The 24735-nt window shown below is 46.8% G+C and overlaps 1 protein-coding gene across 3 annotated transcripts in view; it reads right to left on the reverse strand.

The window, feature by feature from the left end:
* Nucleotides 1-330: 330 nt before the first annotated feature.
* LOC146177434 (protein VAC14 homolog) overlaps nucleotides 331-24735 on the reverse strand; it is a 69471-nt gene continuing 45066 nt past the window's right edge. For 2 of the 3 annotated variants that reach the window (XM_084580458.1, XM_084580456.1), the window contains 5 exons: nucleotides 24250-24368; nucleotides 23126-23205; nucleotides 18734-18908; nucleotides 17043-17161; nucleotides 331-1049 (listed from right to left, as the gene is read on the reverse strand). In XM_084580458.1, the coding sequence (XP_084436584.1) occupies nucleotides 1000-1049; nucleotides 17043-17161; nucleotides 18734-18908; nucleotides 23126-23205; nucleotides 24250-24368 (543 nt within the window). In that variant the 3' untranslated portion in view covers nucleotides 331-999. Of the gene's footprint in view, nucleotides 1050-10395; nucleotides 10456-17042; nucleotides 17162-18733; nucleotides 18909-23125; nucleotides 23206-24249; nucleotides 24369-24735 lie in introns of all 3 variants that reach the window. The other variant, XM_084580457.1, reaches the window with a different exon arrangement.

Below are 24735 nucleotides of genomic sequence, written 5' to 3' on the forward strand. Positions count from 1 at the left end.
GCGAGAACTGTGCTGCATTGGCATGCTGTGCACTTTTTCCAATCTGTATGCAGTTTCTGCCACCTCTCGCAGTGTGCGAAGCCTGTTTTTAATACCTGTGGCACACAGAACTAGGTCATCTATTCTGAAATGCCACTGTGTTGGCAAACATTGTAAGTTTAGATAATTGTTTCTGCCAAAGAATACTCGTTAAGGTCTTTCACAAATATTTTACAGAAATATTTCTTCCAGTGCATTTTATAATACCGCACTATTGTTGGCCTTATTTCACTGGTGTCAAAATGGAGATAGAGTGTTGAACAAATCAAAATAATTCACAACTGACCCATTTAATAAATACACCATACCTTTATTAATGCCTCTATAAATTATACCGCACAAAAGAATTCTCTTTTCATGCAATCTGATAAGGCTGCGGCATCTTTCCATGACTTGCAAATGCCACTCAGGGTGGCAATTAGAAACCATGAAAAGAGTCCATCACAGATAAAGAAGAGAATGAATTTGTATAAACTATATATTAATCTTTGTTGCAGCAAACAATCTGCACGATTTGACATGCTCACAGGCATATGAAAATCCTGAGCTTTTCCAACCATATGAAAATCACAGAAAAATATCTGTTCCCATCACAAACAGAAGCACAGTGGTCTTCTGTAGACAGCAAGCTTGGAATGGGTTTAGATTAAAAGCTCTTGCAAACCTCCTAGCCAATATTTTAAACAATACAACAACTACAGTTCATCTCCATTGATAGCTGGCTATTTACAAGGCAAAGCATGAGTAGAAAAAGTGCCAGCTACACATTCTAGAAATCCTCTGACCATAATACAAAGGTAAAACAGACTCAAGAAATGCTGCTTTTCATGCTGCATTCCATGTGACACTACCACGGGTAGAAATGTCAGTAAAATGTCGAGCATGGCTATACCGAGGCAACATGTGATGACTGGCGGAGTATGAGATGGAGAAAAAAGCGATGCCTAAGTCGGAGCCATGTCATGCCTGGTGTATAGAGTCCATCACACCACTCAGCCGCAGCATTTGGTCTGCAAAGGAGTAAAGCACAGCCGATAGTCACATTAACAGCATGGAGGATGACAACAAAGTTCACGATAGACACCACCAGCCTTGTCCATTTCAGAAGAAAGGTGGTTTCCAATATATATTCTTCCCATTAGCCCGGTTCATCATGTTAGCAGTATGGCGGGCGACAACACACAGTTCACATCCAACACCACCAGCCTATGCAGTTGAAACTGCCTTGAAGCACCCTATAGAGTAACCTTTCTGTATTCTTTCCTCTTTCACTTCCTTTTTCATCCTTTTCTTCAAGGCATGATCGAGGTGTCAACTAAGAGAGTTACTGCACCCGCTCCTTTCTTCAAAACCAATTACAGTAAACCCTCATTAACACGAAGTTGTAAAATCCGGGAATATTTCGAGATAAGCGGAGGCTCGAGTTAAGAAAAATTCCAAAAATTTCTGCTGACAGCCCCTGGCAATCAGCCGCGCGATGCCGCCGCCAACGCCTGTCGTCTTTCGCTCAAACCGGACTAGAAAAGCAAACTTCACTCACAAAAAAAATAATAAAAATAACAGAAATTCAATAGCTATTTTCTAAAAACCCTGAACCATGCCCAGAACCTGAGCACGACAACGACGAGTGGAAATTCTTTGGTGGCCCTCGGCCCGCCCACGCTCCACTGCATAAGGGGAGCTTTAATATAATAAACACAGAATTCTCAGGAAAATCTGAACTTAATTATTTTGGCAAGAAAAACTGGGTAATGCTTGTCTGCTTCGCGTTGGCATTCGGCCCGACAGAAGCGTCCTCGAGCTGCTGAACGCATAGCATGAGCCGTTGGTTGCCGCCGCCGCATTCAACTTTGTTGCGGGGCAAGTGTAGGAGGTTTCTTGTTTCTGCAGTCGTGGGCACTTCTCTAGGCTCTTCGTCATCAGCCTGATCACCACCTTCGTTGACACAGCATCCTGGAAACAGGCACGTCCGCTTCATATAGCACATATTCTTCAAAAGTGATGTCGACTTCAGCATCACAGACGCTACCAGTAGCTTTGCGAACTTCGTCACAGAGTTTATCACAATCACTGAACTCGTCAGTGTCTGGTTCGAGCGATCTCTCGCTGCGCGAAAGGCCCGCATGCGCAAAGCAATTCCCAATCGTCAGTGGCCGGACTTGTCGCCAGGCTTCGGCGATCAGGTGGACTGCATCCAGTAAATCTATTTTGTACTTCTTACCGCTATCATAAGAACACAAAATTCGGTGCAGGAGGTTCTATAAAATTTGCGAGCAACCTCAATGACTCCTTGGTCCATCAGCTGGAGCACAGATGTCATATTCGCAGGCAGGAGCTCCAGCGTAACTGCCTCCAAGTTGTCATTCTTCCGTGGCCGGGGCAGTTGTCCACCAGGAACAACACTTTCCTACCATCCTTCGCCATTTTGCGATCAAGAGCACGTACATACTCTTCAAAGGGTACCACAGTCATCCAGGTCGTTTTATTGACACGGTAGGTCACGTCTATCGGGAGCTGTGCATTTCGGAAGCACCGTGGATTTTGCAACTTGCTGATAATAAGCAGCGGCAGCTTTTCATCGCCGATTCAGTTGGCTCCGAAAAGTATTGTTACCCTGTCTTTGCACTGCTTAGCACCCGTGCATGCTTCTCCCTTCGGCTTGTATGTGCGGCTAGGCAGAATCTTATAGAGAGAAGGTTGAAGATATCCTTGTCCGTGTAAGCCTTTTGTAGCTCAGCGAGGCGGTGGTTCCGCCAGTTGTCAGCAGCCGCTTCATCAACGGTGGTGCTCTTGCCGTGGACCGTCTTCGAAGCAATTTGTTTCTCTTTTTAAACCGTTCAAACCAGCCATTGCTGCAAGGTCTATGCGGCTCATCTGCAAATGCCAGAGCGTCAGCCTTTTCTATCATCATTTGGGTGGTCACGGGAAGGTTGGCTACCCTGACATTCTGGAGCCACAGCTTCTACCTCTGGGAATTTTGAGGCCCGAATCCATTTCCGCTTGCTTAAAAAGCTTTGCTCGAAGTCGTCCGATACCTTCTGCCTGTTCTTTAATGCTGTCGAGAGCGCCGACAATGGGATGTCAAATTCTTTGGCGATGCTTGTTTTTGACTTTCCTCCTTTGTCTACTTCCTTGATTAGGGCGACTTTTCTCTCCAGCGTCAGAGATTTGCACTGCTTAGGGTGGGACATCGTCGTCCATTGCGGAGACCACATACACAACAAAAATCTAAGTCAGCGCTTCAGGCACATAGCACGACGAAACCACGCAATCACTAACCGGTATGCATGTGCGAGGGACAGCTGACCGAACCGCACCAAACCGACTGCCCGATAAGACCCATCAGCCCCCGCGCGCGAGCGGCGCTCATGTGACTGCTCCCAAGGCGAAAAACGACTGCATCCGCGGGAATTTTGTATTCGCTCTTCGAACGAGACCGCGTTCGGCACTTGGTATAGGAACAAAGCTCAGAGCCCATATCACATTTCAGTAACGACCTTTGCCTTCGATCCTTCCTGTAATAATTTCTAGATATCCGCATTACGCCCAAAAAATGCTTAGAGATAAACGGGAGCTAATATATAGCACCTATGGGAGGTGAAGGCGCGGCGTGAAAAAATTTTGCTTGACCGATTTTTCGGGATATATGAGTTCGCGTTAATGAGGGTTTACTGTACTGTAAAAGTATTAGCGGTGTCATAGTGTCAGTGTTTGGCCTCAAAGAGTGAAGCATCCATCCTTTATAGTACTACCCACCAGTCACCTTCTCATCCCCACTTTTGTAGCTTGGGAGCTGCTTACCAGTCCACCTTCTTTTCTGACCCACCATCCCCACCCTTAAAAAAAAATTCTGTTGTGTGTATAAAGCCGCGTTCAGACTACGTGCGCAACGCACGTATCGTTTGTAAGGATCATAAGCGTAAGCGCAAGAAAACCTAACGTGTCTGTTCAGACTGCTGTCGCATTGAACGTAAAATGCGCAACGTCCGCAGCCAGCGTGAGCGTAAATGTTGGAGGACCTACGACTTTTACGACTAGCACAGATACGTTTTTTACGCATGACCAATGCGCACAGCCATTTCAGTTTTCCCTTTCCGGTCACGGGGCTTCCGGTCCTCCCAGATTTCGCGCACAAACCAGCTAGTAGGCGACATCACCCAACGCTCCTACTCTGCTGCAGTGTCTCGGCTGGCTGGTATTATTGGTGTTGTGTCAGTCATTATGTCTGTTTGCAGCTTGATCATCTGCAGTGCAGAATCTTCTTCGCTGTGGAATTATCAGCCTCTCATAAATAAAAGTTTGGCAGAGGCCGGCTCTCTACTACCAGTAGCTGAAATCGAACAGAGAGAAGTGTAAAACGATGCCTGGCTGCAAATTGCCAGTGCGTAGAGTCAAAGCAGTAAGTGGTTTTTCAATCCCTTTTTTCATCTGCGAACAAGCTCTCAACAAGCAAATGCTTCCTCTAGTTTAGAAAAGCGAGGTTATGGAGGCGGTGGATGCCCACTTCATCCCAGTGCATTCTCGCAGCCCATTGGTTCCAGTGACAAGTGAGAGAACAGTTGACCTGCAGCGAAAAGTCGATGCGGGGCGACGATGCGGTCAGGGCGCAGAACGTAGCTGGCGTGGACTCATCGAAGTTTGAAAGAAGCTCACCGTAAAAGAGAAAAAGAAAACAGCGTCTTCCTAGGGGAGACGAGGTTCCGCGAACGCTTCCGTGTCTCCTGCGCGCTCCGGCTCATTGTTTGGAGTCAGCAGTATGACCTTTGAGTCACCGCCCCGGCCTGTCTTCAAGATCGCTCCGGGGCACTGGTAAAATCGCAAGAAGGGATGCAGGTGGACAGCAAGCCGGAACTATGTGCGAGCAGGGGTTGTTGAAAAAAAATAAAGATGCTGCTTTGCTCCTCTGACCGAGTGTTGTGGGGTGGCGGCATCGGACGTTTGCAAAAAGAGTATTGGGAAGCGCAAGGACGGAAGTTCGCGTGCAAGACCACTGTCGAACCATGCGGACAGGCATGCATTGGCAAACCCATGTTCTTCTGTTATTCGTCGTCTACCTAGATTGAGCGCACAGACAATGATACGTTCATTTTGAGCTTGAAGAGCCCCGACCTCCGCTATCAGCCACTTGCTAACCGGCGCCATGTTGAGAGCGCTATTTGTCGGTCGTAAAAATCGTATCTTACCGAATGGCCCAGTGTGAACATGCGCGGTCGCAAGCTACATAAACGGGAGTTCCAGCCGCTATGTGCACTGCAATAAATACGATACTTACGACGGATGCGCACGTAGTCTGAAAGCGGCTTAAGTCTCACCTTAGATTAAAAGCATCGAAGTAATCAATAACGGTAAATCTCGCTATTATGGCAAAACCAATGGGGGACTTAAGCTCTGATCCAATAGGCTAGCGACCCATATATAAAGTCCGCTTTAACTAAGCCATAGGAAAATGCCTGTGTGGCCTAGGGGTAAGGTGAATGCAAGATTCCTGGCAGGCTGATTCTGATATCACCCCCCCCCATATGAAAGGGGAGACCCCAAATGGCAGCTCCTGCCAAGCGTAATGTCAGGCAAACCTATGTCCGGATAGTGTTCAGCCATGCCAATTGCCAGCAGCCGGTGGACGGCTGCTGTCCCTATATTTTCGGTGAATAGGGCTTTTAACAACACAGCCGACGACCGATTTTTCAGACACCCAATTTTTCGGACATGCTTGATTATTCACTTTTTCCTGGCCCCAGGACATACCTTATAAAGTCAATGTATTACGCTGCTCAAAATTGCAGACACTCTAAGGAAGGCTACTCGATCTTTCGGGCAATCCAAGTGTCAGCCGGGGCCAACTGCCACACATTTTGAGCGGTGTCGCCGCCATCTTGTTTGTTTACTTTTCCCTTCGGTAGCCTCGAAACCAGTGCCGGCCTTGCGTACCGCTTCTCAGCTAAACACTATAATAGGCTATAATATTTGCCTAGAAGCTTTCGTTTCCGGGACGTCGATGCCGGAGTGCTTTTTTTTTTTTTTCTTTTAGCGTGATCGCTTCTACTGCCTGTTCCTCTGTGTGTTTGCCGTGCGTTTCACGTGTGTTGCCGAGCGTAGTGAGTAGGCCCAGCCGTGGTCGTGCTGATGCGAAAACTATGTTCTGTCGCTACTGTGGCTCGCATTTTAATTGAATCGGCCTCAGTTCTGTTTCCAGATTTTACAAGATTTTTTTTTTTTCGTGCAACGCGACAGCGAGAAGGCACTCAACGGAGTTGGTGTTGTGATTCAGTGGTTGGTGGTTGTGGTGTGCGACAGTGGGAAAACCTACTCTGTCGATTTGCTTGGAGCACTTAGTACCCTCGCCGATGCGTGGAAGTCTGTAGCAACCACAATGCTGCGCAACTGCTTCCGCGATGCGGGATTTGTGCTGAATGACGAGTCGGCTGCATTGGACGAGGAGAGTGTCGTCGAGCAGCTGTCAAGCAGTGAGCAGTTCATTCACGACTTTCGCACTGCTGTTGTCGAAATTCCATCGGCCGTCTCGTTTTCAAAGTTCACAGACGTGGACCACCAGTTGGAACTGTGCTCTGCGCTCATAGATACAGGAATTATTCGCCAAGTGCTTGTGGAGTCTGAGAGCGAAAACGACGTTGACTCACCTGCAGCAGCGCAGCCGACGCAAGCTGAGCTGAAGCAAGCGAAATTCAGGTGGACCTGTTAACACGGAACCGCAGCGTGGTGCAGAAAAGCATTCATGACTTTTTCCGGCCTCAAAGTAAATAATAGGCAATAAACTGAGATTTTTTGGTGCACATTTGTTTTTTCGGACTGCCCGATTTTTCGGACATTTTCGTGGTCCGTTGAGAGTCTGAAAAATTGGTCGTCAACTGTAATATACAGAGCAACTGCTTTGCTGGATGCGCACGCTTGACCAAAATGTCTAACTGCCCCAGTTGATCATCCAGCAACTTCATTCCTCCAAGCTCGTAGGTGCCTTTTTCCGGTTTAAGAGCCGCTGGCACCGATCTTACCACTAGGTGTCTACAGGGTGGCTTTAAATTCAACAACCAGGGGCACAAGATTCAGCGCAGCCTCCCCCAACTTGCCGTAGTAATTCACAATACACAGATGTCTTAGACAGTGTGGTGAATGCTAGTCTTGAAACCCTGAGGGACCCTTGACGCTCTTGCAAGGGCAAAGTTTCGGGATAGGGTGCCCTGCATGGCCCCCCTATTGCAAGTGGCAAAGGACAACTTGGGGCACAAGATTCTGCACAGCCTCGGGCAACCTTCCATTTTTAAAACGGGTACCTGCCAGCCATGGCAGATAGCAGCAGGAAAGTGAAGTGCTACCTGCCGCATGCATCACCCACAACAGGCTGATAGCAAATGACCCGCCAGATGGTAATGCTAGGTTCAAACACTCTTGTTCACCTCTGTAAAAATGAAGGCCTCGTCAATGGGACTGAAGGTGGAAATGGGAACTGCTTCTGTACAGCATAGTTTATTGGTCAAGGAATGACTGAGGATGCAGTTTAACATGTGCATGACTACACAGTTGTTTAGTTTGGTTCATAGTGTATGATGTCTCAAAGCGACACTAGCTAAAGAAACATGTCAGCTCTAGAAAGTTTGACCACCTGGGGTTTTTCACACGATCTGACATCACACAGTAGGCAGCGCACACAAAACTGTGTCCTCTGGATCAGCCGCAGAATGCCATGACCACTGAGCCACTGGGCTTATAACAACGCACTGTTAATAGACAAAATTTCACCTAGGATTATTTTGTTGGTGCGGATCATGACAGTGGCATTGCAAAGCCACACAATGACAAAGCCATGGTACGCAAAGTATGAGCTCCCTCCTCTACTGCCAAGAATGTGATGATGACGATGAGCTGACAGACTGGCTATGTTGCAGTGGGCGCTTCAATAGTGACTAGTTAAATTGCATTCTTAAAGCTGCCCTTTCCCCCCTGGGCGTCGACGGCTGCTTTTCAGAGTTTTGAAGATGCCATGATGTGGTCTCCTTCGAAGAAGCCGGTCTGCTTTGCAAACGTTCCAAAGAAACACACTCCCGTTACATTGAACCATATAGTTTCCAACTCTTATCTAGAGGGAAAGCTGCTAGTACCAATAATGGTAGTCTACATGGAGCTTTCTCATGACCAGTTCAGTCACCATGTGCATTATAAGCATCATGGGCCAGAGAGTTGTAGCATAACTACAATTTTTGATCAAAAAATAATGCAAAAATAATGTTGTTCTACAATAAAAATATCCCAACATGCAATATTGTGACTATAAATTGCAAAAAGTGAAAAAAAAAAGCATGTAAAATTCGTCGAAAATAAGAGATGGCTCTTTTTTCTACAGGCTAAGTGTTGAGCAGCACAGAACTCAATGTGTATTTTGCACCTAGTAAGCACACTTTAAAAAGAAAACAATTTTTGAAAATATATAAGGTTGCTCAAACATTACAAGAAGGTTTTTAATGGCTCTTCGGAAAACAAATCTTTTAGAGGTGTTGTCTGTCTTTGCGTCTTTGCTTTATAGCTTTTGCGCTCTATGTTTGCACCTTGAGATGACGAGGTGTCTTAGTAACACCACTCTGTGTTCCCAAAAAAAAATCCGACTGTCCCGCCCCAAGTAGCACTCCAGCACAAAATGCTTAGCAACCCCGTGGTGGCTGAAGTGCATCACCAACAGCTTTCCCTCAAGGTAGGAAAAGGAACTCTATACACTGGACTTTGTATTGCTGGCCATAAAAGTGGAAAGTCTACTGCTAACGACTTCGGATACAAAGAATGCAAACTACGAGAATGTCAGGTATAAGTAGGCCCGAATGTATTTATATACAACTGTTCTGGGCTCACAACAACAAGGCCACAGACAACAAGGCCACAGCACCAATAAAGACTAAAATCAACACTAATACAGTTCATGGCTCCATTTTCATCATTCCAATAATGTCATGCTATTGTGGGGCTCTGCAGCCCCTTTAAGTGTTTTAAACCATGCGCGCGTTTTCCTGTATTGTGCTTGCACGGGCAGCGCAAGTGCGCATGAGCAAGCCACCAATCTTGGGGGCGGGATGTTAGCGGCGAAAAGACGAGGATAGATAAGCGCGTCGGAAGCAAGGCGCAGGGCCTTTTGTTCCGGCGGAGAGGCCAGCGCAGGGCAGCCAGCGAGCATCATGGGCCAGTAGGGTGCGCATGGACGACGGAAAAAAAACCAGCAACACGAAGATGGAAGGAGTGTCTGCAGAAACGGCCCAGGCGTATTCGCGTGAGTTGCTGTCAGGCGAGGAGCATTGTTTTTTGTGGTGCCGTTGGTGCTTTGGCCCTATTCCTCACCCTATTCGCTCCACAGTGTGCTTTGTCTCGCCGCAGTAAAACCCTGACATTCTTCCAGCTTTTCTTTGGTGTTCTATTGTCACACGCATGAACAGCATGTTCTGAGTGGAGTAGCGCCTGATGTTGTTTCTTTTCATTCAATGCTTTTTCGTTTATCCAGAATAAACCGGTGTTTTTAAGAGGCTGGATTTGCCACTCGTCGGGCGAGACCATGGCTCGCGGACCCATATTTTGAATGCGAGGCCTTCACTATAAATGCACCATTGTGTTCAAAATACATGGCAAAAAGCCAAAGGTTATGCCACTGCTGCTGCTACATGGCTGCAGATGCTAAAGTACACAGTGGTCAAGAAAAATGAGGCTCGCATAAAGCTTGACCTGAAAAATTTTGGGGCAACAAAAAGATTACACTTTCAATATAAATTCACTGTTCAAGCCTTTCATGGTTAGGAGCTAGGTGATAATTACTGGCCTCCACTGCAACTACAAACTTGATGTAAAGTGAACTAGTGGCACATCAGAATAATTCTGTGTGGTACACCTCTAAAACAAAACCAGCAAACAAGAAAATCGCCCCACAATGAAAAGAATATAGGACATGCGCCACCCTTTCCAATCCAGCACAGGCCTGAAGCATCATGCCAGTGCAGTGCATCAAATAAAAAACGTAGTGCACGAAGATTGTAACTGCAAACGGCTTTCACTTCAGTGATACAGACAATTTGGCAAGGTTCAGAGACAGATATGGGCCATTAGAATGGCAACTGCAAATGGCTTGCTTCAGTGAACCAGACACCTCGGCATGCTTCAGAAACAGACATGAGTGTTAAGGATCATGACTGCGGGTGACCCAGACACCTTGGCATGCTTCAGAGAAAAACAGGCCCATATAGATTGTAGGTGCAAGTGGCTTACTTCAGTGAACCAGACACCATGACATGCTTCTGACACAGATGAGTTCTTAGCTGATTCCAAGTTTGGAGGAAAATTAGTATGAAAACAGAACTACATTCAACTCACATTAATTCAAACTCCTTGCCGGCTTAGGCTCTGGCTTGACTTACCAGAAGTGCGAGTTATCTAAAATTGGACAAAGTACAATCCAACACACATTACAATCTTTCAAATTATAGTCCAGGCACCTTGCAGTTGTCACAGTGAGCACCTAGTTATGCGTCACTGCCCTCATACTCTTTCTTCGTGTTCCTGAATGAAGTATATTTTGCTCACTGAACTACACATGGCATCAGCAAGGGCCTGGTGTAAGGAACACAAACTGAGACTGATTTCCAGCTGAACCTAACATCCTAACATGTAACCATCAAATATACAGTTGCAGTTTAAAGGGACCACAATTTCTTTCATGTGGTCCACTGGCTAAACATGTTCAAGTGTTAGGAATTCTATGCTCTGCAGAATATGCAACACATGTAACAACATTCCTATGTAACTATGTTACAACATTCCAATCCTAAGTCCATGCACACTACAATAAAAGATACACTACAATAAAAAAAAATTTTAGACCTCTTTCCTTAACTATACTTTCTGGTGTACTATAAAATGCTGGTGTACTGTAAGAGCTTGTTAATTCAAATTTCATGGGACTGGAAAAAAAAAGTTCAAACTATCCAATTTTCGAATTATTGAAAGGCCTCGAAAAACTGACGAGAACCATTTGCATTAAGGTAAATGTACCATATTTCTTTGCGTAACAAACCCACTCGCATAATGAACCCAGTTCAGTTCAGTTCAGTCGTTTAGTCGTGTCCGACTCTTCGTGACCCTATGGCCCATGTCACGCCACGCTTTCAGGTCTCTCACAATCTTCCTAACATCACATAACTTCATCTGCAGTGCCTCGAGGATGCCATCTAATCATCGCGTTCGCTGCCTACCCCTTCTCCGGCGACCCTCAACCTTTCCCAACATCAATTCTTTCTCCAGCGACTCTTCTCTTCTCATCAGATGACGAAAGTAGCTGAGCTTTAACTTTAGAGTTTGACCATCCAATGAGCAGTCAGGGTTTATGGTCGACAATATCGACTGATTTGATCTTCTGGCAGTCCAAGGAACTCTCAAGAGTCTTCGCCAGGACCACAATTCAAACGCGTCAATTCTTCGGCGGTCAGCCTTTTTCACAGTCCAACTCTCGCAATCCATACATCACAACTAGAAAGACCATAGCACGAGTTATACGGATCTTGGTTGGCAGACTAATGTCTCTGCTCTTTAGTAGGTGGTCAAGACTAACCATTGCTCTCTTTCCCAGAAGCAGGCGTCTCCTAATTTCATGGCTGCAGTCTCCTTCCGAGGTAATCTTGGAGCCCAAGAAGAGAAAATCTGTCACAGCTTCCACTTCTTGTCCATTGATGCTCCAGGACTTGATAGGGCAAGACACCATGATCTTTGACTTTTTAATGTTCAGTTTAAGCCCAAACTTCTCACTCTCTTCTTGTACACGCATCAGAAGTCTCTTGAGTTCCACTTCACTTTCTGCCATTAAAGTGGTATCATCCGCATATCTAAGGTTGTTGATACGTTTTCCGGCAATCTTCACTCCAGCTGAAGACTCGTCCAGACCGGCCTTCCTCATGATGCACTCTGCACATAGAGTAAATAGGCAGGGCGACAATATGCAGCCTTGCCTCACTCCTTTCTCAATCGGAAACCAATCAGTAAGATCATGCCCAGTTCTGACTGTGGCCTCTTGTCCTTCATACAGGTTCCTGAGGAGACAGATGAGGTGTATCGGAACTCCCATCTCTTGGAGAGCTTGCCACAATCTGCTGTGATCTACGCAGTCAAACGCTTTTGCATAATCAATAAAGCAGAAGTAGATGGGTTTCTGGAACTCTCTTGCTTTTTCCATGGTCCAGCGAAGGTTGGCAATTTGGTCTCTAGTTCCTCTGCCCTTGCGAAACCCAGCTTGCACGTCCGGAAGCTCCCGATCCACATACTGCTGCAGCCTACCTTGAAGGATTTTCAACATCACCTTGCTAGCATGCGAAATAAGCGCGATCGTGCGGTAGTTGGAACAATCTTTGGCACTGCCTTTCCTTGGAATGGGGATGTAAACTGACCTCCTCCAATCCTGTGGCCATTGCAGGGTTGTCCAAATCTTCTGACATAATGTATGCATAATGTTAACAGCGTCATGGTTGAGGTTTTGAAGCAACTCAGCTGGAATGCCATCAATTCCGCTAGCTTTGTTCTTAGCAAGGCTGGCTAAGGCCCATTCAACTTCACTCTTCAGGATGCCCGGCTCGAGATCAGTAATCACAACCGTCTTATGTTGGGTTTGCACATTCGGATCCTTCTTGTACAGTTCTTCTGTGTATTCCTGCCACCTCTTCTTTATCTCTGAGGCTTCAGTGAGGTCCTTGCCTCATTTGTCTTTTATCACGCCCAGCTTAGCACAGAAGCTTCCTTTGATATTGTTACGGACGTCAACGAAGAAGAAGCGGGCAGTGGTGGGGGCAGGAGCGCTCGCGCTAGGCCCGCGAACATTCATTAAACGTCATCTACCATCGCCATCGGTCATGTTCTGTCTCCTGTCTTCATCGGCTTGCCGTTTTGTAACATTTGGTTGGAGGTGCGGCGTACGGCATCCCCATCCTCGCCTTGGAGCATCGACGCCATCTTCAAGCCGGGACCATCACCGAGGGCCCAAGAACATTGCCGAGCAGCTTCGCCCCAGCCTTTCAAGCCATTGTGTAGAACAGCGCGAAAAACACGACAGGGACGAACGAAGACAACAAGACGAGCGCTGTCTTGTTGTCTTCGTTCGTCCCTGTCGTGTTTTTCGCGCTGTTCTACACAATGAATTACCAACATGCCCAAGCTTCTGTTTTAACGCCTTTCAAGCCCAGACCTGAACAACTACCACCGCCCAGCCCCCAGCCCGGACCTGAAGACAAGGAGAACAGACATACCGATCAGAACAGAGATGAAGGACCCGAAAGACCCGACCTAAAGACCCGAATGACCCGAAGGAACTGATGGACACGAACACGCAACCCCCGCCCAAGCTGCCCGACGTGACCTCGAGCCATCAGTCCCATGGGCTCTGGTGACGGATGGTTGACAGCTCCAAGGGAGGCGGATCACCCACGCATCAGACATCGTACCGGCAAGCCGTTCTATTCTTTCTTCTTCCTCTTCTTCTTCAAGCATCCAGACACGCCCATCATCATGCCAGAAAATCATTAACATCGCTAAACTTCCTCGTCCACAATCGGGACGATCGCTCGGTGGCCCCGGGTCATGTTACGGACGACAAGGAAGAAGAAGCGGGCAGTGGCGCGGGCAGGAGCGCTCGCGCTAGGCCCGCGAACATTCATTAAACGTCATCTACCATCGCCATCGGTCATGTTCTGTCTCCTGTCTTCATCGGCTTGCCGCTTCGTAACAATATCTTTGATTGTCTTATACAGAGCTCTTGTGTTCCTTAATTGGCTGTTGTCCTCAACTGCTTGGCACTGTATGTTCAGGAAGGCATTCTTATCTCTCCTTGCTATTTTCTGAAAATCCGCATTGAGAACCTTGTATCTTTCTCTTTCCCCCATAACTTTTGCCATCCTCCTTTCCTCAGCTATTTGCAAAGCCTCTTCAGTTAACCAGTTTGCTTTCTTGCATTTCTTTTGCTTTGGAACTACCTTAGTAGCAACTTCTTGTATTATATCACGAACATCAGTCTATATCTCTTCGGGCTCTCTGTCTTCTAGATCTAATTCTTGAAATCGATTCCTCACTTCCACAGCATATTCTAATGGAATTTGATCCAGATCATACCTGAAAGGCCTTCTAATTTTCTGCGTTTTCCTCAATCGAAGCTTAATTTTGGCAACAAGAAGCTGATGATCGGTGCCACAATCGGCCCCAGGCCTTGTTTTTACTGCTTGTACAGCGCTTCTCCATCTCTGCCGGCAAAGAATATAATCGATCTGATTCCTGTACAGACTGTCCGGTGAAGTCCATGTGTACAGGTGCCTCTTGTGCTGTTGAAAATGAGTATTCGCTATGGTCAGGTTGTTTTCTTGACAAAACTCTACTAGCCTCTGCCCAGCTTCATTTGGCTCGCCCAGACCGAACTTGCCTATAATTCCGGATATTTCTTCACTCCCGACCTTAGCATTCCAGTCTCCTATGAGAAAAACGACGTCTGATGATGGGGTGCGGTCTAAAAGGCATTGTAGGTCCGCATAAAATCTCTCAACGTCAGCTTCTTCAGCAGTAGTGGTCGGTGCATAGACTTGGATAACTGTTATGTTGAAAGGGTGACCTTGGATCCGAAGTGAAATCATTCGGTCGTTTTTGGGGCTGTACCCTAGGAAGATAGTGAGAGACCGGAAAGCGCGACGTGACTTGGTCCATAGGGTCACGAAGAGTCGGACACGACTGAACGACTGAACTGAACTGGACCCTAGCACTGCTTTGCCCATTTTTCTGTTTACTATGAGAGCGACCCCATTCCTTCTCTTGGATTCTTGCCCACAATAAAAGACATAATGGTCGCCGGAGTTAAATTCTCCCATTCCTGTCCACTTGAGCTCGCTGATACCCAAAATATCAATGTTCAATCTGTCCATTTCTCGCTTGACAACATCCAGTTTACCTTGCGTCATAGATCTTACATTCCATGTTGCTATGTGATATATCTCCTCGCAACATCGGACTTTCCGGTCGCTTCCTGACACATCCACAACTGAGCGTCCTTTTGGCTTTAGCCCAGCCGCTTCATTCGTCCTGGAGCTACAAGAAATCGCCCTTTGTTCATCCCCAGTAACATGTGGGACGCCTTCCAACCTGGGGGGCTCATCTTCCGGCGCCATATCATGAATGGTATTGTGACCGGCCATAGGGTTTTCTTGGCAGGAAATACTGGAGTGGGTTGCCATTACCTTCTCCAGTGAATCACATTTTGTCAGAACTCTCTGCCGTGACCTGTCTATCTTGGGTGGCCCTACACAGCAGAGCTCACGACTTCATCGAGTTTCGCAAGCCCCTCCGCCACGACAAGGCAGTGATCTGTGCGTGGGAATAATGAACCCACGCACCCTAATTTTTGCCATGAATTATTTAAAAAAAAGGGCGTCAGCGCGTCCCTCTGTTTCGGGCCACCACAGTCCAAAACGAATTTCTTGGCAGCGCGCCAAGATGCTGCGCAACGATAATATCACGGTGTGTTTACCTTTTGACGTTAGTTCTAGCAACAGAGGGAAGCGAACTTGGCATAGTGCCAGCACTTGTCTGGTTGTGCAAGTCTCATTTTCAGTATGTTCGCTTTATCATGTTATGAGTGATTGGTACGGGCACCATCTACAGCCACTCAAATCACTGGAACGCGCAATGGCAGCAAATGCCTTTTAAAGCCAATGATGCTAAAAGCCGGCATCATAACCGTGGCTGACTGCGTGCTTCCGCTGATGACTCATCGGTGGAAAGATGGATGACTCTTGCAAAAAAAAGTTTCACTCATAGCGCCCATCCGTAATCATACGTTTCATAGCTGTTAGCTGGGACCGTGCCGACAGTACTTATCCGTATTTTCAAATTAACAGGGCTCGAATTAACAAGTATTTAGCCGCGAGTTTCAGAGTTTGCGTGGAAGAGAGAGCAGGCAGCCGCAGTCATGGCCGCCTTCCCCTACCCTTAAGCGCCACCAACCTCTGTGGCGGTCATGGTGCCATTTAGGTTTTACCCACTCTTCCATGGTTTTACCTGGTGCCATATTCTGTCCCTGGTTTGGACGTGCGCAGCTTCTAACTATTCCGTTCTTTCATAGAGGTGTTGTTTTTTTTTTTAGACGTAACGTGCGCCAAGCTGGCCAGACACGGCATGGCACAGTTCGGATAATTCATAGCGGAGCCGACTCATGTTCGAATTAACAGAATTTTTTCCTGCTCAGATCTCTATGGATTTTGGCCAGATAAACTAGTGCCATTCGAATTATCGGGGTTTGAATTAACAAGCTTTCACTGTACTTCCTAAAAGCCGTTTAGCATCACACACTACTTTATAAGTTGCAGAGAGCGACATTTACTATATGAATATTCCCACAAGCCTCTGTTGCATACAAATCGGGAACTTGAGAAATAATCAGGACACTCATGACGGGGCAGCATCTCAGTCACTTATTGGAGGATTGTAACAATAAAATGAAAGACAATTCTCACTACCAGAAAGGGTCAACCTGCCAGACTAAAAGGTAAACTTCTAGTGTCTCACACATACCAAATGTTTCCCTAGCCATGTCAAACTTCATCACTTTGCGAGCAGCCACACTCTGCCAGCCAATGTTGTGCATAAAAGAAAACAAAATGCTAAATTGTGAAGCTTTGAAAAAGCATAATGATGCTGTGCTCATCCCTGCAGTTATGCCCAGCCTGGATACCTGGAAGTTCTTACGGGGAAAACAAGCTGTCAGTAATTCTTCAAAAACAATCATTTTTCTAAATCAAGCAGCAATCTTGCACTGTGCCTGACAAACTCCCACTTCTACCAAAAGTGGCTCATTAAGTCTGATGTTCCAGCGACCACTTTTCCATCATTCCAGGTAGCAGTCCTCACTGGTTAATGATGAGGATGACTGCAGTTCTTCCCCTCTCCATTTTTTCCATTAGAGCCCATCCCAGACTGATCGGGAAGGTGGTGGAGTTACATACTGAGCCTGGCAGCCGGCCGGGCCTTCTTGTGCGAGTCCTGCACCTTCTGGAAGTGGCTCAGGAGTGCCTCAAAGTCAATCTCCGACATGCGCAAAGCTGCCGTGCTGTCCTCCACAGTCCTGCAAACAGCAGAACAAGCACACGCTGGGACTCGGGGAGAGAGAAAGAACAGCACAAACAAGTGCTTCAGCACCCTTTTTAAAGCACTCTTAAACATACAGCATTTAAAACGGAAAGACGGTACCTTCAGAAACACGCTTTCAGCTGCAGAGAATGTCACCTAATTAAGACCTTCTATAAATTGTCTGGATATTCAACTAATATTTACAAGTTAGCATCTAAACTAACGCAATCTGGTGGTTAGTGCTAATGAAAAATTTGCAGATATGGATAAGACGATGGCCTGGCAGTTTTTCAAGGTAAAAAATGGTTTCTAATGTCCCCTAGCATGTCAAAAGTCAGTGCTTTTTTTCTGCACAAAACTTAAACTGAGGCCATGAAACGTGTGCAGTAAGCCCAAAGCACAATTACCCATCTAGCAGTCTAGCATACTGATAAAAACGCAGTGGCCTAAGACTTCCACTACCATGTGGGCAAAGCCCATTTACGTGATTAAAAAAAGATCCGATAAGTATACTCAAACCATACATGCCACTCTTGATAATTTATATTTTGCAAGCAAAATGTTCCTGAGCAGCCTTTGAGAGCGTGAAATGGGGATCAAGGGTGGGACGAGAAAAAGAACATGGCTACACGGCATGAAAGGGCACTGAACCAAAAGTAGAAGGGGGGCCTCAGTTTACAAGTTGAGCCGTTTCGACAAGTGGACTTGTCTTCGTCTTGTCGTAATGAACACATTAAAAGCATTGTAATCCATAGCAACGGTAGAGCTATGTTTCCTGGTCCTCGACTAGACTATCATTAAAGGTTTGCTTTTACATCAATCATTAAAATGAAAGCCAGTAATACAATATTTCCTAGTGCTTAATCCACAACGAAATAAAGAAAAAAAAAGCCCAATCAATAAGTGGGGGCGTAGGTCTGACGTGGATTCTCATAAAGCGAGTGCTCAGCTTAGCAGCAGCAGTCAGCACTTCACACAGCATCGTCATTTCCACACATCAAGCCAATGAGTGACCACCGAAGAGCAGCATACTACGTAGATGGTCGGCAGACTTAATGTATTCATGCCAATGGTTTGTGCCTCGAGGTCAGAGATCACACAGTTTTCGCCTACGGAAGATCAAATTGTGGAAGTCTGCTCCAGTTAACAAGGTTTAAAAAAAAAGGCTTCGGGAAGTGTGCAGTCAGCAATATCCGGCACGGACAGGGAATGATAACATCTTTGACAGCAGTGGCAAAGCATTGAAAAACAGCTGAAGTGGTAATTTTAGTTGGCTCCTTGACACCAACTGCTTTAACCACGAAAAGATCACTGTCACATGCAGTTTAAAGAGTGTGTAGCTACACTTCATTCAGAGAAGCGTGCAGATTATACGAGGACATGTGTGTTCTTTTTTTTCGGAAAGGGGGGTCGAAGCTAGGGATGCAGGCTGCGCCTGCAGAAATATGGCTAATTTCTTCCTGATGACAGCCAGATAATGAGAAAGATTCGCAGCCTTTTTCTGCTCCCACATAAATGCGGCTGCGCGCATTAACTGCAATCAAGCCCTCAATTGGTTGGGACATACCTTCGAGGCGCTGCGCTGGTGGTGTCCACCTGCTGCAGGGTCGGGTGGGGCAGGCAGGCGAGGCGTGTGCGCAGCGTGTGGAAGGCCTCGCTCTGTGGCAGCAGCATGAGCAGGCCGTAGAGGGACTTGACCAGGAACGACTGCTGTGGGCTGTCCAGTAGCTGCAGCCGCAGGTCTGCAATGACCATGTAACAGCCCGAAGGCTCAGCTTTGGCACAGTTCAGCGGACTTGGAACTCTATCGCACCAAAGCTGCACCGCAGCATAGAAAAGGCACCGACCAATTGAGGCGGCAAAAAAATTACAGCCGATCTGCATAGTTGATCAAATGCGAAGTACATGCGTAGTACTGTTTACACCGCCGTAACAGGCGGCGAGGCTTCATCCATAGTGATGCCAATCAAAAGCGCGACGCAGCCGCATCTTGAGCTCTTCACACCATCTGCAGTGATTCTTATCACATATGCGGCTGAGAGCCGAGGTCGCAGAAGCACCACGCATACATGCGTGCTGATCGTGAAGGCCGAGGAGTGACTGATGATATGGGAGAGAGTCCAAATATGAGGGTGTGCGAGCGACATGCGGCTACACAGTTCAGAAAGTTGCCCGGTAATGGCTGCAACGGCCACAACTGTGATACCTGCCAATCTCAGCCTTCTCATAGGCTAAAATGAGCGAGACAGCGCAACATCATCTAGACTCGCGGCTTCACCATCTCCTTCGCACATCAAGCTCATGGAGTGAGAGAAAAAGACAGCAAGAGAGCGGTTGTCGGACTGCCACCAGCGAAATCTGAGCCAGAAAAGGTATGCACTAAAAGAAAACGAAATGAATGGCTGTCAACCAGTGGATAATCTTTGACCTCATAGATAGATAGATGGAAAAGAAAAGAGGTTGGATGAAAAGATGAATATCTGGCCTGTTATTCCGCGCTGCAGAAGGGGGAAAAGAAGAAGGCAGTTATGTGTAAGATGTGGGGAGAAGAGTTACAAAAATATTCACAGTACAGAGCCATTACTTCTCATTAGAATCACGAGTTGAGGTCCATGTGGCTTACAATGCAAAAAAATGCCTGCATTGCTTGGAAACTTTTCCAATCCCTTTTTTCCAACCAGTTCAAGGAAGCAGCTAATGCTAGCCTTTCACGTGCATGTACTGGACATGACAGTAGTATATATTCCACAGTTTTTCCACACCAGGCGTCAATAGTGCCACTTACCTTAATGTTCTGCTGCTGTATCGCTCCTCTCCTCGCACCAACACGCGTGAACGGAGAATTTCAAGCACCGTGATGAGAAGAGCACCAACGTTCGCCCTGCTAAACGGTACTCGGCTGTTCTTAAAACCAGTAGGTCACTCGAATGCGGAACGGCAGAGCGTGAGCAGCTAGCCATCATGCGTCGCACTCTCGCCTGTTTGCTTACGTCTAGCACTGAGCGTAGGCACGCAAAGTGTGCACCCCAGAAGTGTTTTTAGATACAGTTTTAAGAGTTTTCACGACCGTTGTCGCCCGGTACTTACATGTATAATCTGCCGAGAGTCCCTTCTTTCCGTATAAAATATTTTTTTGGACACTTTAAATGTGTTCGGTATTCCTCATTTCTCGAATGTGCGACCGATGCGTCTCTTGGAAATGCTGGTCAAGCATCCGCGATTCAGCTATAGGGCACGGCAGGATGGGTGGAAGAGGCCCATGAGACCCATGCGAGATGTGCTTGGCATGCTGCTGGCCACGCACGCGTCGCGGGCACCGTGGTTGAGAGGATCACGGGGTCAGCATGATGAAACCGAAACCATTGAAACAGCCAGCTTACGTCATCACTAGATAGCACCTCCTTGCTGGAAGCATGGTGCTTATAGCACTGATTAATAGCGAGACCTTAACTAAGAATTTAGGCTCATTTTTTTCGAATCCCCATATAATACGAGACGGAAATCTGACGTGATAAAATCGGGGAAAAAAAAACCTTGTATTTATTACAGTCGAACCCAGATATATCGAACTCGAAGAGGATCGCGAAATAGTTTGATATATCAATAATTCGATATACAGAAATCGGCTTGGGACAGCACTTACGATGCGAAAAAACGATACTGTATTTGTCGCGTAATCAACTCACTCGCATAATGAACCCACCCTTCACTTTTGCACTCGAGAATTTGGAAAAAAAAAAAAGCGTTAAGGCCAGCTCGCTCACATGCAAGCAATTAAGCTATCTCAGCGAGGAGCGGCAGCGACAGAGCAAACAATTTCCAACTTGGAACTGCGTCCCTCTGCCGCCCACCACCTCAGCAGCTAGAAACAAGGTTTCTGTGTCGCCGGGAATCGCCAGCGTTTTCGCTTGCATGTCGCACTCTGTTTCGGTTGTCTCATTCACAGCTCATTTCTTGGCAGCGTGCCAAGATGCTGTGCAGCGATAAACGTTGCGGCGTGTTTATCTTTTTATAGCTCCTGCGGCGGCGGGGAGCGAACTTGGCAGACTGCCAGTGAAGGCTTGGTTCGATTTATCAGCGTGATACAGTAGCTGCAAATGCTGCTTGAAGCAAAAAATGCTAAAAGCCACAGTGTCATGATCGCAGCTGACTGCGTGCTTTCGTTCATACATGCAGGAATAAACGACTCCCGCAAAAAAAAAAAAAAAGGAAAGAAAAGCCACTTCGTAACGCCATATCTTACGCTACGCCGCGCGTACAGCACAACGATAGAAATAGACGACTCTCGGAAAAAAAAAAAAAGATCTGCCGCTTGTTAACTTCGGCAGGCGCCATAGCCACGTCAGCCACTGCGCGCAGAGGGTTCGCAACACACGCTGGGGAAAGCGTCCGACGTTCTTTCTGAAAACGGGCTGAGCTGGCTTGGCGCATGCGTAGCGCGTGCTACTGCGAACGAAGGTCGGGAAAGAGAAAGAAGAGAGATAGCTCGGCAAAAGAATGGGCACACCCTTGCGCTTCGCTCTGTCGCGTTTTTCCCCACTCGTTCCCAACGGTTCTCTTTGGTTCATTCACGCACATGGCTTGCAAACGTCACGTGCTGGCGCGCGGGTAACGATAACCGCAAATGTGCGCGCCTTTAGGGAATGGGCGCAGCGCTGCCCTAGCCGAACTGTCCCCTCTCATTACTGCCGTGCGCGGCTTGAAAACGTCAATCGGCAAACGGCCGAGGGTGATGCGATCGTCTTTGGGAAAGGCACGCTTTCCAGTGTGTGGTTCGGAGTTCGATATATCGAACGACGGATGAAATTGAGTTCGATATATGACGCGGCTTTCCTATACTTTTACATGGGATTTCCAAGGGGTTATTCCCTGAGTTCGATATAACCGAAATTCGATATATCCGGGTTCAATATATCCGGGTTCGACTGTATATGCAGGCATTTACGGTACTTTCATGTGAAGGCAGATTTCTCCATATCTTTCAGCTGTATGTTTTCCACCGTAACAGCACTTAGTAAGCACAAGCAGAAATATCTACTCCTTCAATGTGGAAGGTCGTTGTCCCCACTGCCCCAAGCTACCGTATTTACTCAAATGTAACGAGACTGCGAATGTAACGCAAGGGGTGGCTTTGCAAGTTCCCCAATGGGGAAAAATAAAACCACAAATGTAACGCGAGATAAGCGCATGAAAAAGTACCTTTAATAGACATTATAGACCTTGCAGTCTCATCAGAAACGCTCATTTGTCGTCGGAAGCCTTTGCGGTCAGGGTCACATTTCAAAACCGCCTCCCGCTGTATCCACCACCCACGTATGGTAGATTAGTCAATGTCTAGCCGTCGAGGTGGTAGAGAATTGCCAATTTCTTCTGCTGTCAGAATAGCTTTTCCTTTAAACCGAGTGTCGCACTGTACACGGCACATTGCCATCATGCAAAATGCGATAACAACAGAAGCTCCTATGAAAGAAGCGACAAGCGCGGGATAAAGGTGACCTAACCCTGAGCCTACGAGCAAAAAGAGCAATATTTGACCTTGAATGGATTGGGATTTGGCTGATTTGGCTTCCCTAGTACCGATGTTGCCAACATAACATCGTAAAGCAGCGGACACCAAAACCGAGTGGGGGCGGATTCAATATGGCTGCATCCATTCGACCAACCGAATTGCAGTATTCGATTATAACGCAAGGGTAGACTTTCAGAACCGAAAATCTTGAAAAAAAAAACTCGAATTGCATTTGAGTAAATACCGTAACTGAAAACAAGCTCTCCGGCAAATGAAAAAAAGCTGTGCCTTTAAAGCAGTAGATCGTTTCAAGGCCAAGTCCACATTATAAAACTGGGAGTAGGACTACAGAACCAAAAAGATATACACATTCCATTCCGGCTCTGACATGGCAACAATCGCACTCACCCTAGCGTGCACGCATGAAAAAAGTAGCAGTCTGCGACTCACAGGTGAAGATGGGTGATTCAATCAGCTGCACCAGCTTGTCGATCTCGGTGAGGAAGTCCACGGTGACCTCCAGGTCACTGCTATGACACGAAATGCAGCTAAGGAGAGAAGGTGCCGTAGCACCAGAGTGCATCTCGGAAGGTTTCAAACTTTACCGAGCAAAAGATACTTTTTTAAACCAGAATCACAAAATACTATTACCCGAAGAGAGTCACGAATATTTAGCATGGCTGCATGCTCTCGTATAAACTGACTGCGAGGAAAATTAAATTCGCTAACAATGTAGTTCCTAAGTCCAAAGCATTGTTCTTCTACCTCGACATTTCTCACAAATCACCGCTCAACACAACTCCCAGCCTGGATGAAAATGTACATTTCTTTGTTACTTTTTGTACTAACATACTTTCAAACCTTGCCAAGCTTATGTGCGTACGAAAACATTATTTTCACAGCATACAAAATGCAACCCTATAGCAGAATGCTTAAGTAAAAAAATGGACAGGGTTCAACACGGCTGAACCTAGTAAATAAGCGTAAGCTCTATAGTTCTCGCGTTAGGCTACTCCAGCCGGATTGTCTGATTCGGTCTGATGCTTGCGACAGAGCGCGGAGATCAAAGGTCCAGCGATGGCATCATCCATGGGTAGACCGACAACGCGAGCCCCAGTTAATTAAGCAGCTTATATATACATATATACCATCTTTAAGCACTTGTGATGTGGCGGTGACAGCACCAGTTTAAACAAGTGGCAATGCAGTGGAGCGCGTGGCGCAGCTGGTGGTCTCAAGATTGCTATGCTGACGTCACTCGCAATTCAGACGGTGGCAAGCTGAAATAGCGAGCAGACAGCGCGGCTGTGGCTGGGCGCAGATGAAACTGGCCCACGCACAGCACCAGGCCTGTGCAGATGAATGACCTTGAAGAACACTAGCAGTTGAGCTACGCTCTAGAAAAAAGAAACTTCGTAATGTGTACCTTTGTTTTACAAAGTTTGAGCTAAAGTAAGCACGGCCCCAAATACCCATTAATCACCATAAAAGTTAGTATGAGTTCCAATCGTTCTATCCCAGTGCTGTCAATACAAAGAAAGAAAGGGGGTTTATTGAGATCAGGTGGTGGATACAAGACGTGGAGCAGGGCACAGGTGTGCTCGTAGTTCTGGGTGAGCAGGCAGAGGGAGATGGTGGCCACAGGGTTGTGGCACCACGACCGGTACAAGCAGCAGAACAGCTCACAGCTTTCCTGCACCACACCACACAAGCACACACCATTCAAGCCGGCTCAGAATTTCTCTGCACCGACCCTTGAGAATGAATGAGCCACCAATGCAGTTCGGATGCACGCACTCAACAAGTGTTGGAACAAAGCAGAATTACCATGCTGAGAATTTCGGCTTCCATCACCTTTCACAGTCTGCATCGCTACAGCCATGATACTAAGGTGGAAGCCTCTCTTAGCTCATGAGTGGCATCCACAGGAACTCGTCAAACGAGACAGATCTACAGCCAATCCAACATTAGTCACATTATAAGCCAATGTTAGATAAATTGGCTAAAGTATCGTAACACTGGGTAATCAATTGCCAAAAACCATAAGTCAATCTAGAAAT

This window comes from Amblyomma maculatum, chromosome 10 (genome assembly GCF_055883805.1).
Source record: "Amblyomma maculatum isolate TAMU_Amacu chromosome 10, ASM5588380v1, whole genome shotgun sequence".
In the NCBI taxonomy this organism is placed as follows: domain Eukaryota; kingdom Metazoa; phylum Arthropoda; class Arachnida; order Ixodida; family Ixodidae; genus Amblyomma; species Amblyomma maculatum.